The 20,799-nt window shown below is 32.1% G+C and overlaps 1 protein-coding gene across 1 annotated transcript in view; it reads left to right on the forward strand.

The window, feature by feature from the left end:
• Nrx-1 (neurexin 1) overlaps window positions 1–20,799 on the forward strand; it is a 246,604-nt gene that overhangs the window by 189,129 nt on the left and 36,676 nt on the right. The window contains exons 12-16 of the mRNA XM_018543777.1: window positions 652–795; window positions 1,014–1,231; window positions 4,415–4,523; window positions 12,741–13,063; window positions 13,263–13,554. Of these exons, the coding sequence (XP_018399279.1) occupies window positions 652–795; window positions 1,014–1,231; window positions 4,415–4,523; window positions 12,741–13,063; window positions 13,263–13,554 (1,086 nt within the window). The remainder of the gene's footprint in view (window positions 1–651; window positions 796–1,013; window positions 1,232–4,414; window positions 4,524–12,740; window positions 13,064–13,262; window positions 13,555–20,799) is intronic.

Here is a 20,799-nt window from a genome sequence, read left to right on the forward strand (position 1 = left end):
TTAGATGATGTTTACCGAAAAAGAATGATTCGTAATCAATTTCAAAAAGTACGAAATTTACGTAACAGTTATAAAATTACTTTTCAAGATTTTATTATTTGTTATTTGTCGATATTTAATTGCAATTACAAATTGAATGTCTTTAAATCAACATAACACGATTATTTGAACACAGATGTAAGATAGATTTGAAATAACGTAATTAAAGTAACAATCAAACCATAGTTACTGTTGAAACTAAATATTATTCTGTCCTACACGAGATAACCATGTTTGTTAACTATTTGTTACTAAAAACATCCTGCGGCGTACAGTATTACTAATATTTATACAGGGCGAGTGGAGATATGATTTTTTTTTATTATTGGAAAAAAGTAGATATTGCAGTATATTCAACGTCTGGCAGGCGTGATGTTTAATTATTATATTTTTTCCAATTTCCCGATCAAACATACGATCAGTATTTTTGATTATTATATAAGAATTCGGAAATGCATTTTTGACAAAATATAAAAATTAGTTGATTTCTGTGTGGAAACATTTAAATGGAAAACAAATGAGAAAAATTAAATTATAGATATTATTAAGGTGTACTCTTGCTTGCATCAAGTTGATTCTTTAATATTTCACGATTGTGCATGTATTTTGCAGGTGCAGTAAGACCCGCATGTCACATGCAAGCCTCGCATTGTTCTTCGAACCCATGTATGCACCGTAGCGTTTGCCTTGAAGGGTGGAATCGATTTCACTGCGATTGCACTAATACGTCTTTCACAGGGCCTACCTGTGGCAAAGGTGAAAATATACTTTTACGCAACTTTTTCAAAGTGATTTGATGTTTCAAAATAAAAAGACAAGCCTCCGATATGCTTTCTGTTTTTACAACAAATTATTTACGCTTAAAACTTAATCATTAAATAATTCGACTAGTCCAAGGCAACTTATGTACTGAATGAACTTCGCGATTATTTATGAGTTCTTAGTAAGTAACAAGTTGTTGTGGCTTATTACAGATGCGTCGACATTGCATCTAAATGGTACGCAACAAATGACGGCGTTGATGCCGGAGGATTCTAGAACACAGGCGGAGGAAATTGTCGTGCGATTCAAAACGACGAGACCGCGCGGCCTTCTATTAGCGACTAGCTTTGAGAATGGCGCTGATCGCTTGCAGATTTATCTAGACGAGGGCAAGGCACACGTGCTGATTCACATCGGAGATCGAGAAAAGGTAAGTATTAAATTACTCGACTATATTATTTGCAAAATAAAGAAACTTATAATTCTGAATTCCTATATAAATATTTGTATTTCCTTGAAAATGAAATACGATAGACCGTTATGGATATCATTAAATACCCACGTAAACTTTAATTCTGAATTCCTATAAATATTTACATTTCCTTGGAAGTGAAATACGATAGACTGTTATGGATATCATTAAATACCTACGTAAGCTTTAAATATAATTATGTACGGATTAATTATTGTTTCATGTCTTTTCGACTAACGTCTCATTTTACCGATTTATGATTTAACACAATATTTATAGATCCGAATATATTGCTAGATTTTTGTAAATGTTTTATTATAAATTTTATTTAAACAAATCTTATTACAAATAAGGACGCGTTGTTGAAAAGATAAGATATTGGATTTATCTCAGACAAATTCGATCCACTTAATGTCAACGAGCATCCGCTCAGAAGTTAAAGGGCCTCGCGTGGTCCATGAGGATTTACATTCCCGAAGCATCTCCGATGTTGAACGTCGTCCCGATATAGTTGACGTGGATCGTTCTCTCGTTGCGAAACGACGTCATGACGTTAACTTAATACGTCACCCGCAGCAACATCCGCCAAGTAAACGGCTGGCGGCTCTCATCTCCATGTAACGGAATATTCTTTTTGACGGGAAAGTTGAACACATAAAACGTATTCTCGACAATTGCTGCCGAAGTATAAGATATAATAATTTTCACGCTTTACTATACATTAACTCTCTTTTGGCAATGTGACAGAAAAGATTTCATAACTAAATATATTATCTTACTTAACATTCAGGAACTTTTTACATTTTTCGAAAATAATGCTATTCTAGTAGATGAGAAAAAAAGATGAGACAATTTAGTAAAATAAAATTACATGAAGTAAAGTATTTAAATAATTTTAACGACTGTCATGTTGAATATAGCAAAATATTTTTTTTATACTTATATAAAATATCTTAATTTAAACAATTAATAAATCTTCGTAAAATTTTTAAGATTTAGCAAGAGTATTATCTCAAGGTCGCGAAGAGCGCTTCTGTGTTGCTCCATCGATCGTTTTCCCGGGAGCCAAATGCATTTCTGAATGCATCCTGCAACCTCTCGTTCACGCAATCTCCAACACTCCATTCCTACCTTGTACCATCCGCATATACGTGGAAATACATAAGCAATTCTGCAATCGCGACGCTTCCGGTTGAACGAACAGTAAATCGGCCGATTCGATTTCGCAGCTATTTCATTAGATGATGCATAAATGTACAATTTATTTTTTGTACTTCTTTCTCTTTTCTTCTCTTACATTAGCCTTTATACATACAATTCTCGAGTATTATATTCTGAAATATTACGTTATTGATTTATTTAACAATAACAGGATATGGAAAAAAAGAATTAGATGTAGATTTATATATATATATATAATTAATATATCACAAATTGTTCTCACTTTGATAATTAAATTTCTAATTTGATAAAGTTATATACGAAACATAATTCCGAATTCTGTCCCGAATTATGGATCGTCTAAGCGTTGAGGAGAATTAGTTGGGAAGCAGTGACCCAACTATGGCATTATTATTGTGGATATTAAATAGGTGTTGCGTTAATCTGGGATTAACAATCTTGGGTCGAAGTCATTTGGAACTCTCGTATCGCGCGTGAATGAGGAGCCAACGTGCAGATCTACAAGTACACGCGTATAAGCACGAGCGTACAAGGCGCACAGTAATTTACGGTAATGTTTCAATCTCTGCACCTACATGGACTCGTTAATTGGATGGAATAATTGATACGATAATGCGACGCTCGACGATTAGTCTACGGAAAACCAGATTTCCGCGAAGTTCCTGGGAAGTTCGAGAACGTTTCAACGAAGATTTCTATCGCGATGGTTTCTCAAACCGCGAGCTTTTCTTGACCGCGAGATTATCCGCAATTTTCGATAATTTATTAATATTCTTTTTATTATAGCGAGAGTATTGTATAAATTATAATGATAAAATAGGTACTTTATTAATTGAGATATTGTATTGTTACTTTTATTTTAAAAAAGTTACTATACATTTATTCATAGCTATTCCATTTTTCCATTCTATTATTTTAATTTTAATTACTTTATTCGACATTTAATCTGAGTTGAAAAACGAGTAAAATTATTTGCGCATTGTTTCTGTCCCAGTTATTTATTGGTATAGTTGTTTTTAATAACATTAAACATAAATTAAAAAATATATATGAAATGTATTCTGATGAAATCTTTTCTCAGTAATTTTATATAATTTTAAAATCTGCATAACATACGTTATACATTTATTACATTTTCTATGTCACATAAAGTTAAATTTTTCACTTGATGCAGAGCTTGATTTTGATTTAAATAAAGCTAGAAAAGTTTCAAAGGAAGAAATAGTTCCATAAAAATACAATCCAGTTTAACAGGTCAATTTATCATGTAATGCACATTTCGTTTTACTTACAAAGACTCTGACGGAAGTTAAAATTAAGTTCTTTTGAATGGAAATTTAATAGTAAGCCATTTTTAAACATCTAGTACGTATTAAATATAGAGCATGTATTTTTAGCGATTGACACGAATTGAACAATGAATTAGTAGGCTTTGTGATAATAATAATAATTTTCAACGGCAATAGCGGCGGTGCATAGATGACGTTAGATGACAAACGTGCGTCAGGTGTCACACAACGCGTGATATCGTATATTGCAGTGGGGACTGTGCCAGATAGTGACGAGTTGCTTGGATTTATGGGACTTGGCCGAATGGCGTGCATCTCATAGAGGTGGTTTATCGATAGCGTTAAACCTATTGCAACACGACGCTGCAAAAATGCAATAAAAATTGGAAACCTCGTTGTATATATACGTGCATCGACTTTGTTTCTGTAAATTCGTAAATAGTAAATAAAAAAAAGGAGAGAAAGAACAATTTTTTATGATGCAAATACATATTATCATTATTAAATTTTCCTTACAAATATCTACAATTACTTAAACATTTTCTTATAAAATCTGTATGGTGTAATAAAGTACTTGTAACATACAATATTTGAAAAAGGAAGACGTAGAAAAAAGAGGAAGAGATTGTTTTATGAATTGAAGAATTTAACAGATATTTTTTTATTTCAGTTATTGACAGCTGGGCAAGGTCTTAATGATGACTTGTGGCATACGCTAAAATTCTCCAGACGATTCAATTTGCTCAAATTCCAGATCGACGATGATTCAGCAATACGAGGTATGTATATCTGTAACGGTAACGTTATGTGCAAGAGCGACTGAAATATATATTCCAGAGAAACATATACGTTATTAAAGCCAACAAATTACATCGTTGCATACACAATACGTATATTTTCGTGGGACGAGATTTCAAAACTCATAAAGCGGTTTATTGATGCGGAACGTGCGTTTTGTATAGAGTGTTAAAATCATGGTAATATCGAGAAATGAATGATTTTGTGCAAGATAAATTGAAAATGTAAAATAAATTTCTTTCACACACACACACACACACATGAGGCTTTATTTACGTACAACTGGAAAATTCATGACGTCTGCCCCGTGCTATTTAAATTAATTTTAGTCTTGAATAAACATTGAATTTTCATTTAAAAAAACTCTTGCTACAAATCATTGAACATATTATTGGATGTATTTATGACAGAATATACATTTAATCCTTTGCATTTATGTATCAATATTCTAAAATTTTTAAAACGAATTGAACCAATGCAAACACGTCCTATATATTCACATCGCTGAAATTAATTTATGAGATAGTGGAACGTAAAATGTGACAAAGTGTTAGAAATTGAAAGAATAGTCGATTAATTTAGACACGAACTACATTATTACGGGAACAGAACGCTGTGCAAAGTACAGCAAATTGTATGTCGGTACCAGATGCAAACAGTTGATTGGTTTCGTGCTGCAGCAGTGCAAGTGGCGTCTCTATTCGCAAGGTGTGAGAAATAGTGAGATGAAAAAGACGATTCTATTTCAGAACATTGATGAAAGAAAGAAAAACAGCAAGAAATAGAAAGTATCAAAAGTATATCAATTTCCATGCATGAACAATATTTCTACATTAAGTTGAAACAAAAACTTGAAGTTTTGAAACAATACATGGTTTAGGCTGGGTTGTTCTACCTAAACCATGATTGTTCTTTGGTAAACTTCAGCTCACTCTCTTACTCTTTTACTCGTTTTATTATGGCATTCAATAAATAAATTACCATATTACAGTTTATCTGAAGAAGGAACAACTAGCTTTAATATAGATACAATCTTAATAGATATAAAAAACAATAATTAATTGTCTTTTAAAATAGAATTTTATAAAATAATTGTCGACGCGAGAATGATAAGTCTATTTAATTGATGCTCTTACATGTTCACTCTAAATACTGAATGATAGTAGCTTTGCTTTTATGATATCAATAGACCGTTTTCTCCTTTCTGCTTTTACACGCGGTTTAAAATCGTCTTGTAATTAAACCTGAATTTGTAATGAGCGTAAAAGCGAATTATGCTGCGGTAAAATTAGAATTTCCATATTAATTTTCCATGGCATTATAATAGTTTAGGAAACACTTCTCAATTTGGAAACAATAAATTGTAAGTGTAAAATGAAGCTAATGCTTATTTGTACAAAGAATATCAAAGGACTCGTTTGTTCCTCTCATGCAAGACATTTACTTTTACAATTGAGATTATAGCAAATACGATAAAGATAAAAAAACTTTTATGGTAGAGCTATTGATATGCTATCAGGATAGCATAATGGGTTTTGCTTTAAAATACACAACACAAATGGTCGTTTTATTACAAAATCAAAAGGCTATTCATTCGAGATTGTTCTCTTATGTTTCATGCTTTTATTTTGCTCCCATTTTTTACTTCATGCTTTTACCATGCAGGATATGCTTTCTCTCTTTATTTTCTCTTTTTCCCTTGTATCATGCTTTTACTTCAAAATAATTACTTCCTTTCCCATCTTTCGCAAAGTGCATTTGCTTCACGTTTTTTCCACATTGTAGAAAAAAGAAAATCTGCGTATATAAATCACTGCTTTAGACATTAAAAAATTTGATGTGTTGTTTTAATTTTTGAAATTATATTTTGAGATTATAAAGAAGCATTATATTAAACCCGATTAACATTATTAGGTTTACACAGTTCTAAAGCATATAAGTTAAAATTGAATCTTAAGTAGCAACTAAAAAGTGGTTCTTTGAAAATGAATCTCTCTTTCCTTGTGAATTACAGGCTTCCTTATTTTCAGTCATTTATAATTCAAAGATTAAAATTACCGTTACAAAAGAAAAGTGAATTCAAAATTAGTTGACAAAACGTGCGATGAAGATAATGCATTTAGTGTAAAATAATCTTGTATAAATCAATTGATATGGCAAATTATCAAAAGAAGAGGTTATTATACGGGGCGCGGAGTAATTTTTTTTCTTTGCAATAAATCTTATGGCACATTGCAAGCTTCGAAGGTGGGGAGTTTCCCTGTCATGACATTTCGAAGCGGGGGTACTTTGCACGTCGCATCGATTGCACCAGCTCGAAGGATCCTTATGCATCGTATATGCATGCGCACGTTCGAACTTCTAGCCGTAAGGCAAACCCACGCAAGGGAGCAATATCGTATTTCGAATCCTTATTTAGCATAAATATGTGGCGGAAGCTCCGTGGCGGAAGTCGCGAGGCTAGAAAAAAGTCGCGAAGAAATAAAGAGGGCACACGTGGAAATACGAAAACTAAAATCGACAGATATGTAGAAGGAATCGCGTTTAATACATCTCAAAATATGTTGTGTTCTCGTAGGTGTAATCGCGATACGTCTGATTGGTAATATTATAAAAGAGGATTAAAAGAAGGAAAAATTAATATGACATAAAAGTTCCAATATTACCCGGAAGATATATACAAATTTATGTTAACACATTTTACATATCCTGAATAGTCCAATAGCTGAAATATGTTAGAAAGTAATACAAATATTTTGTAAGAAATTATATTTGATTTTTCAGCTCTGCTTTTCGTTATTTTCTTCAACATTTATCAACAGCTTTTTTTTAACAGAAAATTTTGATTCTTCGGCATTAAACATAAGTTTACAGTCGCTTCAAAATATTCTTTTACATGACAGCGTCGACAATCTTATCAGATTTTCTAGCAGACACTCTTGTATCTTTAGTCACCTCTGCAGCAGGCTCTTCCATGGAAAAATAAGACATTACAATAAAAAATTAATAAATTAATAATATAATTGAATTATAGACTCTTATATGTTTCAAAAACAATACAAAAAATTTAAGTAAATACAAAGGCTATTAAGAGTCAACGCTGTTAGCAGTGCGCAAAAATATAATCTTAAAATCTATAACATAGATATTATGTCGAACGTTTCGATCCTTCGTTTCGGATCATCATCAGCGACAATACAATATAAAATTAAAAATTACTCAGAGTTGCAAACAATGATGTTGTCCCGCAGTATGTAATATACAACCAATCTGAGGCAAGACTATCACTTCTTCACGTGAAAGTATGTACATTAGTTCGAATAATTGAGTATGTCTGTGAATTATATAATCAAGAATTATAAATTACATTAAAAAATTTTTTACGTGAAAGTATGTACATTAGTTCGAATAATTGAGTATGTCTCAAGTTGGTCGACAAAAGACATAGAATCAATTATATCACAGAAATCGTATTGATCAAATTTCATCGTCAATATGTCTGTATATGACGATGTACAACGATATAATTTGTATTTACTTAAATTTTTTGTATTGTTTTTTAAAACATTACAACCGAAAGTCCGCGCGTGGAAAAATAAGCAAACAACGATAGATGCAAACGCCGAACTTAATTATTTTATAGCATTGTTACGGCGATTACGGCGTCCTCAAAATTGGAAAACAAAAATATTTGACTGGAATCGAGTGTACGCGTATTACTCGACGGAAAAGCGTGAAGTACTAGGAGAGAGGATAACGAGGATGGAGAGAGAAAGAGGGTAGGATTAACTGCATCGTACGACCAAATTGCCCCGGGCGTATAAATACAGGTGTATACGAGGCGAGGGTGGAGTCGCCATGGAGAATTCCCGTCCGATAATCAATTTCCACATCGAGATTTATCAGTCGGTGGATTCACCGCGGCGGGATCATTCGGTCTACCAAAGATTTATGCGAGGACCGTACGACGCGGCCGTGGCCTCGCGTAGAAACGACGCTATCGCGCGGAAAATAATTTTCCGCCTTCTCTCGATCATCGCCCACCACGCTCTCGCACGGCCAATATTAGTGTTGTTATTTGTCGGACCGACGAGTCGGGGAAATTGGCACGGCGAGTATTTCAGAGCTAAATTGTCCTGTCGTTTTCGGCTATCGCTGCTGGCGATGATCGAATGAATCATTGAGTGTGACAGTTTTATAAATCTTTCGCTCATTTTTTTGGAAAATGTAGAGAGACCCGCGCATATTATTAACATGAAGTCTTTTTTGTTATAAAGAATAGTTCTCTTGTAACTCTAAATATTATAATAGTTGTACACTATTGATCCCAAAAAGGCAAGAATTTTATAACATCAAGAAAAAGTTTTTAGTTTTAATAATTTGAAATAAATCAGTAGATATGTAACATTTTTTGGACGAGTTATTTTACATACTTTACGTTTAAAATTGGCACAGATATTTTTGTCCGTACATGCAAATTACATAAATTTAAATCTCATAGGTATTTTTTAAAATAATTTTTACACGTATAGAACATCTTCGAATAGTTCATTAAGCTACGAGACGAGTAATTGCGTCAGTTTGGCTGCTCCATGGATTTGAATAATTAATGAAAATTGCCGAGAAAGTTTCGCAAGATCGATGAGCGGGCGCACGAAATTAAAAATTTCTTGAGCAATTTTTCACGCAAGTTTCGAGACTTCTCTCATCGCACTCGCGTAAGTTGTGCAAATGGGACAAATGGCGAATTAGAAACTACTGGTTTGTTGCAAAATACTAGTTTCCTGAAACTAAGAACTTGGAACATACGTTACGGCTATCTGACACTTTAGACTTTGTCGATATAGCCAATATTACGAAACTTAGAAAGATTGATGTCATTCTAGTAAAACGGAGAGAGAGAGAAATGTACAGATTTTTCAAATATATACATTTTGTATTTTTACCTACATATAAAAAACTTAGATATATTTATATTTTTTAAAATAAAATATATGCATACTTTTATTTTTTAAATAATTTACTTGTTTGTATCTATAAAAGTTTAACGTTGAATACTAGAAGTTATTTAATAATTATGAATACTGAATTAAACTTATAGTATATCCCGAATATCTCAATTTTGAATAATATATAGATACAAAAAAACTAATAAATTTTCATTTAATTAATAATAAAAATTTACGCTTAGCGGATATCTACTAAAGAAAATCATCAACATTACATGTTTCTATTTTGCGATATTTATATGTAGATTTTATGATTTCATTGCACAATCATTCTGAACGAATTAATGTGTATAATTATAATAAATAATTAATTATACAATCTCCCGCGTATGCAAATAAGAGTACGTAATTAATGTAATACAAATAATTATTAGTTAATGAGTAGTTTCCTTTGTATGCTTAATCAATTTCAAGAAACAATTAAAAAACTGTTTATAATTCTTTTTTATATCATGTCTTCAATTTTGGTAGAGTTTAAAACTTCACCTTTTCCGATTGCACTTCCTCTATTGGTTAAATTACAAGTTTCCCGCGGGTGCTCTCGACTCTTCTGCAATGACAAATTCAAAATGCATCGCGCATTGCGTCTGCTTTTGCATTCTGTCGACGACTCTTCGAATCGAGACACTCTTATGAATGCTAATCGAAGATTTTTCCAAGGCTGCGGTCGTTATTGCAGACTCGGTCGGTGTGTCAGACGCGAGAAATATATCAGTAGACGAAAATTTCGTTCGTAAATGACGAAGATATTTTTAGTGACGGGACTGAAAAATGTATCAGCCATATAAGCGAGCCATGAAGCTCATCTCAGGGGCAATCGAGCGATAAAGTACAATGAATAAGATATAGAACAGATTTATTTTAAAGTAGAGGGATGAAAAGACATTTTATGGGTGAAGGAGACTCCTTAGAACCTTCTGGAAAATACCTCTTAAACTATTTTTATAATAAACCACGAAAGTGAAGTTTTGAGAATAAAAAAAGATTTATTTCTACATTTTTGAATTTATTTTGTGCAAAAAAGTGCGTGTACTAAAAAAAATTTCTTGAAAATGAACGAACCAGTAAGATTCTGATCATATTAATCAAAATTTTGATTATAATAATTAGGCATCCAGTTACTTAGAATTACTAATAATATATTTAATCATAATTCTGATTCGTTCATTTTCAACTAGAAATTTTTCTTACTGCATGATCGATAAAAGAAGCACGCGTTTTCTTCCTCAAGGCAAAGAATTCTCTTAGCTCGCGGCCGCGCGTGAGAACGTCGATTTTTCTCTGTTTACGCCGATTCGCCAACCGTATTATTTACGAGCGGTAGATACGAGTCAGTACCATCGATTTTCCAACATCCAGCGGACGGATTACAAATCGTGGGCATGCAAATGCGCTTTTTATCGTGCCGACTCCTCGAAATGCTCTTCACGCCGCCGCGCCGCCGGCTGCGCAACGAGAAAAGTGCATCCGGAATCGGTGATGCCGAGGGAGGAGGTCGACGTCTACCGGGGCATTCGTGGCACTCCGTCGCAAAAGCGACGCTTCAAGTATAAAGTAAATTATATCCCCGCATGATTCCATCAACGGTAAACCACTTCGCAGAAATTCCCTCAGGACTCTCTCGTCGCGCGCAAATTCCGCGGTTAGCGGAACGAGAGAGACACGCTATGAGCAAACAATATCGATATATCGGAGATCTTAATATGATTCTCTCCCGATAATCGACATTTTTAATACCGATATCATATCCGTTCGACAGCGTTGTTATGATGTCTCTGCCAATATTGCGACTGTCATGTTGGCGGGCCATTTAAGACCATCGTGCTTAAATTGACGTGAAGATCATATATACAGTTTAGAGAATTGTCACAGTGATTCTATTACAAATATTACGTAATTTGCACACTACGTATGCATTTATGTGAAAATAATATAAGATATAATCAAAGCAATTAGCGACATTTCCATAGGACGCTGATGCAATCGAGCACATCCCGGTCGTATCTTATTAATATCGATAATATGAACTGCACGTGAGTGGCTTACCAATCAACCTGGCCCCAATCGGCCCCTGCAAAACAAACCCCGCCGCAGCGGCCGCCGTGAAACAGCCACCCTCGCAAAGCTGTCTCTCGGATCACCCTATTAAACTGACGGCGAGTGCCGGCGATATTGAGTTAGGTGGCAATAGCCTAAATTGCAACAGCTCTGCACGGCCTTTACTTCAGCGCAATCGATCGCGCTGGGACGATAATTGCTGCACAGCGAAACATATGCGGTTCCCGTCTTAGCCTGGCGTAGTTCAACAGTTCAGTTTAAATGGTAAAGTTCCGTGCATTCACGAGCCTTTGAGAATTTCGGCCAGCGATCGAATCTCTTCTTCATCAATCTTTTCACTAGACACCGACGACGTACACGATACTTTCGCAAACACTCGAGTACACAGATATACTCTAAGACCCGATTTTGTGCATCAACGTTACTTTGACTTTAAACGAGGCTCATAACTCTCTCCCTCTCTGTCTCTCTTTCTCGGCTTTAAAAAGAGAAAGAAAGAGTCTTAAGCCTTGCTTATAAAATCAACGTATAACATTGTTCCACAATCGGGCTCAAGAAAAATATATAGGATTATGACAACGAGGTTTTGTATTTACGAATCATTAGTAACGTATATGTATTTATGAAAAGACAAACTCTGTAATATTAATTATATCTTATTAATTAAATACCAAAGGTAATAATTAACATTCAAAATGACCATCTTTAACTTTGTTACAAGCTTTAAAATGCTTTAAGAACGCATCACTGATAGCCGTGCATCTTTTTATGAATAAATTTTCTCAAACAGCCAATAAAGCGGTCTTTAGGTCACCAACCAATGAAAATCTTTTGATTCTTCTATATCAATATTTGGAGTCTTTTTTAATAATAATAAATAACTGAAGTACTGGTGAAGATCTTTATAAAATATTATATTTTACCACAACTATCATATTTTTAGGATCAGTTTTAAGAGAAAATTCTTTCCCTTTATTTTTATTGGAGACAATAAGATAAGCAGAAAAACCGTAAATATATTCGCAATTTTGGTATTTTCTTTGTAAACTTAGTTCGCACAAACTATAAGCATTTCACGCGTTTCAATGCTTTTCAATTTGATGACGAATGGATGTTTGTATGCAAATGCAGCGGAAGCGCAGCTGGGAAAGCAGGGCATCTTGGAATTCCGAACGCTCCACGTAGGCGGATATCTTCACGCGGGCGAGGACATACCGCATTTCGTGGGCCAGCTGCAGCAGATCTGGTTCAACGGATATCCATACCTGGAGATTGCGCGCAGCGCTGGAAGCCATCAAACCTCACATCAAGGCGTTGCGCCCATCATCCGGGTCACCGGCAAATTCGGAAAAAGAAATCATCCGGTTCACCATCCGGTGACCTTCACCTCCAAGCACACTTTCGTCGGACTTCCGGTACTCAAAGCGTACTTGGAGACCAACATTTATTTCCAGGTGAAAATTAATATTTTTTGCACGTCATAGATATTATATGGCGAGCTTTCGGTAAATAAAGAACCGCGAGATCCATTTTATTACATCTATTTTATCATAAAGATTTTATCATTAATCGTAAAAAGAATATCATCTAATCAGATTGCAGAGCGAGAAAGAGAGAGAACACATTACCTTATATTTGTAAATTACTTTTCAGTTCAAAACGCGCGAAGCAAACGGCTTGATCCTTTATAATGCCGGAAGAGAGCATGATTTCATTGCGGTCGAGCTGGTAAACGGACACGTACACTACGTGTTTGACCTAGGCGACGGAGCTGTCAGGGTCAGGGATACTTCGAAGTCCAAGTTGAACGATGGCAAATGGCACGCCGTCAGTATTGGCAGACCTGCCGCAAAGAGACACACTCTCTCTGTGGACGATCACGTGACCGCTGTCAACAGCCAGGGCAGCAACGAGAATCTTGATCTCGATGGTATTTTGTATATAGGTAAGTGGAGAAGAGAGAAATAATAAATATATAAATTAACTATACGAACATTTATTTTGCTACACAAGAAGGATTTTTATTAACAATACTAAATTAATTTAATAATGAACGTTCTATAACAAATATAATTGGTCATTAATAACTGAAAGCTTAATGAAATCTAGGTGTAATTCTAAAAATTCTTTAGAAAATATTTTTCAATATTATTAATTAATTTTTTACGTAATGTTTTATGATTTTATATAACGTTTATGATAATCTAAACGCTGCGTTTCCTTTATTTAATTCACCCGTTATGTAACGCGCGGTAATACAATTAATCAGGATTCTATTCGACAATTTCATTCGAGAGATATTACTACAATAAAATAACAGCGTGTACGCGATATTAATTTAATTTAATTAGTCAGTCGTGATTTACATCTGCAATCCGTTTATTGTATAAGTTAAATATGTCATTTATGTATTGGTTTCTTAATTAATTTAATGAATTATGTTATAATCACATTCTCCCATTGAGCTTACCATATTTGTCATAAAACTTGTTTAGTGATATAAGACTAGTGACAAATATGTAATTTTTCAATTCTTTAATCTTATCTCTAAAAATGCTTAAATTATTTTCTTTTTGTTTTATTAGCGAGCAAAAATATTTATACACACAAAAATATCTTTATAATTCAATTCTCGCGTTTTGAAAATATAATAATTTATAAGTTTCAAAAATACCGACAATCTTGCTGAATATGCAGAATTTATGTCATAGATTAAAAACGAAATATTGCATACTAAATTATTATGTGTATTTCAGAATCTGTTTTTAACTTGACAATTTAAATATAATTTTTATATTTATTATACCAAATATAAGATTGTCGTACCAGTTAGGTAAAATCGTTCAAATATATTATCAATTATTACGTTTATTAGAATTTATTTTTAATTGGACAACTTATATGAAACTTATTTTTATAACTTAATATGCTAAATATAAAATTTTTATATCAATAAATTAAATAAAATCATATTTGAATATGTTAGAATGCGCATAAAAGATATGTATATTGAAATTAGCACTTTATTAATTTAGCAATTTACATGTTTTTAATACAATATTTTATAACAAATATTGGTAACTGGAGATCTTCAATTATTATTTAATTGTTTCCTTTTTGTCTTCCTTTTTTTGTCTACCTTTTATTCTCTATAACAGAAAATATAAAAATTATTAAACTGCCATATATAAATATGTAATAAACGTGTATTTTTTAGGAATTTGATAATTACATCCTACAAATTAATAGTCATTTAATAATTATACAAAGTATTTAATTATCATACAAAATAACCTAAAATTTTTAACCATAATGTTAATATTAAAAGTAACCAATTTATTATTAATTTTTTCAATATAAAGCCGTTATATATTATAAACTAAACCTTTAGAAAATTTGTCTTGGTTTTTTCTGTGGTTGTACAATTCTAATTCATTTATCGTTAAAATTAAAATTGAAAAACCCCTAGAATAATCCATTCGAATATTACGTATTTCAATTATATATTTTTTGTCGAGAAGGTTATTAGATTTTTGTGATTAAGGATTATCCTAAAAATAAAAAAGTAACTCACATGACAATTCTACAACGTCCTTTACTATCTTGTCTTTGTCCTTTCGGACAGTATGTAGGTATTGCAACAACATTCCTTGTTCTAATCTGCGGAGTGAATCCATCAGGCATCACGATATTATCCTCAACACTATTTTCTTTCTCCTTTTCTTTCGCTTCCATATCGCCGTTTTCAATTCGAAGGATTTTTTTCTCATCTGTCGTCGATGTCATCTTTGTCGCATCACTAATCAATTTACGATCGTGTAAGGTTATTCGCATTAACAATGTTATTATAGCATTAACAACTTTTGGATATGCACTTCGCCATTGTTAATGCTTTTCAGTTTTGGTTTTTGCATTTCCGGATCGAATACGTCGCATTTCATGCATTATTGAGTGCATAATACATTTGGAATTATATTTTTGTTGAATTTCATACTCTCTATAAATTATTTATTTTTAACCATATATATGTTTTAATCTTTCTTATATATATCTCAAACACTCGAATATATAGAATTATCCGACATAGATCTAAATATGTCAAACAATCCAAAAATGTCTTATATGTCTCGTTTAAATTGCGACTTATTTTGTATATCAGATATAATGCATTTTTTCAGATTTAATTGCATGGAAAATTTACATGAAAAGAATTGTTTTACTCAAGTAGATATCTAAAAATTTAGGTACATATAAATATGATATGCAATTTGTCAATTAATATTTTTTCACTCTATTTTGATTGTAAATACAAATATGTATACATATATATAATGCGCATATATTTTATTTAGATATATATAAAATTATTGTTAATATGAGCCACAACACTAGTTGTTCGTGTGAATTATCAGTAACTTTATTAAAATTCATACAATAATATAAATAAACGTTTTATAGATCCTTATCAGTACAAGTTTAACCGAAATATCAGAATTTACAAAATGATCTATGTCATGGGAATACACGATGTACATTTTGAATTAGATGGACATCGAATTTTCTTGAAATGCTGTATGAATAAATAATTTAATAATCTTATGAAATAAAATATTTTAAAAATAATTAGTAAATTAATTCATGTAACATTATTTTTTACACAAGTAACAATAGTGATAAATATTAAATAGTGATATATAAGAATAGCGATAAATATTTACTAATTATTTTTAAAATATTTTATTTCATAAAATTAAAGTTATTTCATAAGAAAATATTTAATGTTTAATTATATTTCATTAAAATATATTTAATGTGACTATATTTGACTATATTTAAATATACCATATATATTATATTCATGTAACATTATTTTTTACACACATATTAATTTTAGTAATTATTTTTAAACAATAAATCAGCTAATTTAATATATCAATCGATGCATCGTGTGGTTCGCTCGTCTTATAGTTAAATATGTATCACAAATTTATTTCCTTTTCTCTTTTTACTGTTATTTCATAAGAAAATATTTAATGTTTGACTATATTTCATACAGCATTTCAAAAAATTCGATGTCCATCTTACTCAAAATGTACATACAAATGTGTCCCTCTGACATAGATCATTTTAGTAAATTCTGATACTTCGGTTAAACTTATACCGATGAGAATCTATAAACGAAAAGTCGAAACGTTTATTTATATTATTATATAAATTTTAATAAAATTACTTATGATTCACACACGAACAACTAGTGTTAGCTTACATTAATAATTTTACATATTTAGATTTAATCTCTTGAGCCTATGTTTTTCAAATAAAATTATTGTCTTATTCAGTTATTTGGAATTCCTTTAATTTTCTAATTAAGTTGATTTCTACTTCTGTCTGTTGTCATATTCGAGGCATTCCTTTTTTTATAAATTAAATTCGGAATATAAAAATTAAATATAAATTATTATTTTAATACAAATTTTGTTTTTTATCCTTCCCCCATCCTATTATTGAATGAATTGATTGATGTATGGTCTCGAAAAAACATTTGTTTATAAAGGCTATAGCGGGATAAAAAGGTCAAAACTGCCCTAGCCTGGATTATTATTTGGAATTGGCTATTCGATAGGGCATATTTAAAAACTCCTTCAGCTCAAATTTCAGCCCCCTAGGTGATAATGGGTTGCTCCTATTGTGAAAAACGTGTTTTTTAGAAAAAAATTTCTGCTGCTCCACTGTTTCCTCCAAAAAATCTACAAAAATTTATGAACGTGAGTTTTTGGATAAGAAAACATCCTAATTTTTTTCAGATTTTTGTGATCAAAACTGTAGCTAGGAAAAATACTTGAACTTTTCAATGATTTTTTTAGGTTATGATGGTCATATTTGGCCAAATTCTAAATAACATTCTCTGGTATATTTTTTCACGTACTTCAGCATGCCGGTCTTGGAATTAGCATTTTCGGACCGGAACATTATCAAAATTTGATAAAAAACGAATTTTTCGCATTTTTTCCATGTTATTGGCACATAACCTAAAAATTAAATAGTTCAATAGGTGATAGAAGACACAAAAATACTCCAGAAATTTTCTAAACAGTTTTTAGAATCTAGTATTATTTTGCTGTAGCTACAAAAGGTCTGGTTCAGCCAACTTTAGGTACGGGGAAACTTCATATTATTCGCTGAACACGCTAACATGAATATTTTTTCAACTGCACTTCAATATAAAATATTACAAATTGATATGCAGATAGGCTGAGTACTATAACTAGGAGAAATTTGATATTTTCAGTGATTTTTTTAGGTTATGAAGGTCATATTTGGTTAACTTCTAAATAACCTTTTTTGTGTATTTTTTCTACTACTTTAGAATGCTGGTATTAAAGTTACCATTTTCGGATCTGAACATGCTCAGAATTTGAAATTTTTTGATATTTTCCATATTATGGGCATACCTCGAAAGTATATAGTTCCAAATCAGTTAAAACGAAAAATACTCTAGAATTTTTTTCCAAATCTAGGCAGATTGTAGAATCAATTATTACTTTGCTCTAGCTGCAAGAGACCTGATTCAGCTGGCTTTAGGTACTAGGAAACTTTATATTAAATAATCATAATTAATATTAAAAATAATAAAATATTTCTAATAGATGTTAAGACAATGTTTACAAAACGGATATAACTATGTTCGTTTTTTCATGAAAATAGTAAAATAATGATTTATTATGTAACAATATTACATCAATTAACAGTTTTTAAGGATTTTGACATTTGGTTACAATATTGTTAATCTTCGTCACTATTTTCATCTATAACTGGAGCAATATAAAAAGCAAGGAGCAATATAAATGGTAATTCTAATACCAGCATTCTAAAGTAGTAGAAAAAATACACAAAAAAGGTTATTTAGAAGTTAACCAAATATGACCTTCATAACCTAAAAAATCACTGAAAATATCAAATATTTCTCCTAGTTATAGTACTCAGCCTATCTGCATATCAATTTGTAATATTTTATATTGAAGTGCAGTTGAAAAAATATTCATGTTAGCGTGTTCAGCGAATAATATGAAGTTTCCCCGTACCTAAAGTTGGCTGAACCAGACCTTTTGTAGCTACAGCAAAATAATACTAGATTCTAAAAACTGTTTAGAAATTTCTGGAGTATTTTTGTGTCTTCTATCACCTATTGAACTATTTAATTTTTAGGTTATGTGCCAATTACATGAAAAAAATGCGAAAAATTCGTTTTTTATTAAATTTTGAAAATGTTTCGGTCCGAAAATGCTAATTCCAAGACCAGCATGCTGAAGTACGTGAAAAAATACACCAGAGAATGTTATTTAGAATTTGGCCAAATATGACCATCATAACCTAAAAAATCATTGAAAAGTTCAAGTATTTTTCCTAGCTACAGTTTTGATCACAAAAATCTGAAAAAAATTAGGATGTTTTCTTATCCAAAAACTCATATTCATGAATTTTTGCAGATTTTTTGGGGGAAAACAGTGGAGCAGCAGAAATTTTTTTCTAAAAAACACGTTTTTCACAATAGGAGCAACCCATTATCACCTAGGAGGCTGAAATTTTGGCTGAAGCAGTTTTTAAATATGCCCTATCAAATGGCCAATTCCAAATAATAATCCAGGCTAGGGCAGTTTTGACCTTTTTATCCCGCTATAGCCTGTGAGAAAAGACAAAGTCTGGAATTTGATTCGGGCTGAAATTATATAAACTATTAACAACAGATCTGTAAATAATTTTGTTTGAACCAACAAAATAATTATGTAGGACGCTCAAGTTGCTAGACTGTTAAAACTTTTTTGCAGCGTTGTCATCGTTGCCATTAATAGTTCTATAACATTATTTTTTGATCTAACAAAATTATTTTTAAATCTAATTAAACTTCAGCAAAATCATCTTTTCCGTGTAACAAAATTATTCTTTTCATGTATAATAAACTTTAATAAAAGAGAAAGACGCTAATCTAAAAACTAATCTATCCTGACTCAAAAACGAGCATATCTTTAAATATTCTTTGTCACGTTTACATACGTACTTATAATCTTTGCCCGAATACTTGTATTCATTGGCAAACATCCAGTTTTCGTTTGGCGAAACATAACCCTTCGTCAGTTGAATCTCAATTTGTGGCGCTTTAAACTTTGGATGCACGGTCCTCCATTTGTCCGGAATATGTTCCAGGCTCTTCACTGAGTCCGGCGAAAATCGTACGATGTACAATCTTTGCGGTCGGATGACCGACGTCATCGAGAAACGAACGATTGAGATTAGCAGAACGCAAATGGCGAGTTTGCAAAGAGACATAACGACCGATAACTTTATAAAATGATTTTATTGAATTGATATGAGTTATTGAATTTCCGCGTCGATTTAATATATCTTGTGACGTGCTGGAGCGTCTATGGTAACGTGATTAGTGAGTTCGGGATTCGACGAATTAAATTGATCAAGAGAATGATAGTGTTATCATCACTGCTATTATCTTCTTATCGCGCGTCAAAGCGATTTCTACCGATTCTCGCGATGACGTCTGACCTTTTTAGGCCGTCAGTTAACAATGCAAGCGCTTTATGAATTTGTACGATACTTTCGATGATGACGCAAAGAGCACTGCTTGAAACATGAAAATGGTCGGTCCTGTGATTTTATAACGAACTCAGCGAGCCGTACATTAGTGATGGAAAATTCTTTTCCGATTCTCGAAAAATCGATTATTTTAGACTCAAAATAATCGATTATTATCTGATTTTTCGAAATTTCGATTCTTACTGAATCGATTCTTTTTTTTAGAGAATCGGTTTCTTTTTGGCTAATCGCAGTCGAATATGAGAATAATTTATTGTAATTGGTTGATGAGGGCTTTTCTCTCGCTAAGAAGAAGATCACGTGATTAGTTTGATGCTCGAATCGAGCATTGAGCGTCAGCTATGAGTGCATGAAAATACAGCCTAATTGATTGTTGGGAAATAGAAAAGAGTGTCCTTTAAAAACTTGGCAGCATTTGAGAGCACTGTATCCACACTTATACGAAATAGCTTTAAAATATTTAGTCATTGTTGGTACCTCCGTGCCATGTGAAAGACTATTCAGTAAAGCCGGCAATATCATTACTGAGAAACGCAATCGGTTAAAAGGAAAACGGGTTTCTAAAATTATATTTTTAAGTTCA

This window comes from Cyphomyrmex costatus, unplaced genomic scaffold (genome assembly GCF_001594065.2).
Source record: "Cyphomyrmex costatus isolate MS0001 unplaced genomic scaffold, Ccosl1.0 scaffold398, whole genome shotgun sequence".
Classification (NCBI taxonomy): Eukaryota; Metazoa; Arthropoda; class Insecta; order Hymenoptera; family Formicidae; genus Cyphomyrmex; species Cyphomyrmex costatus.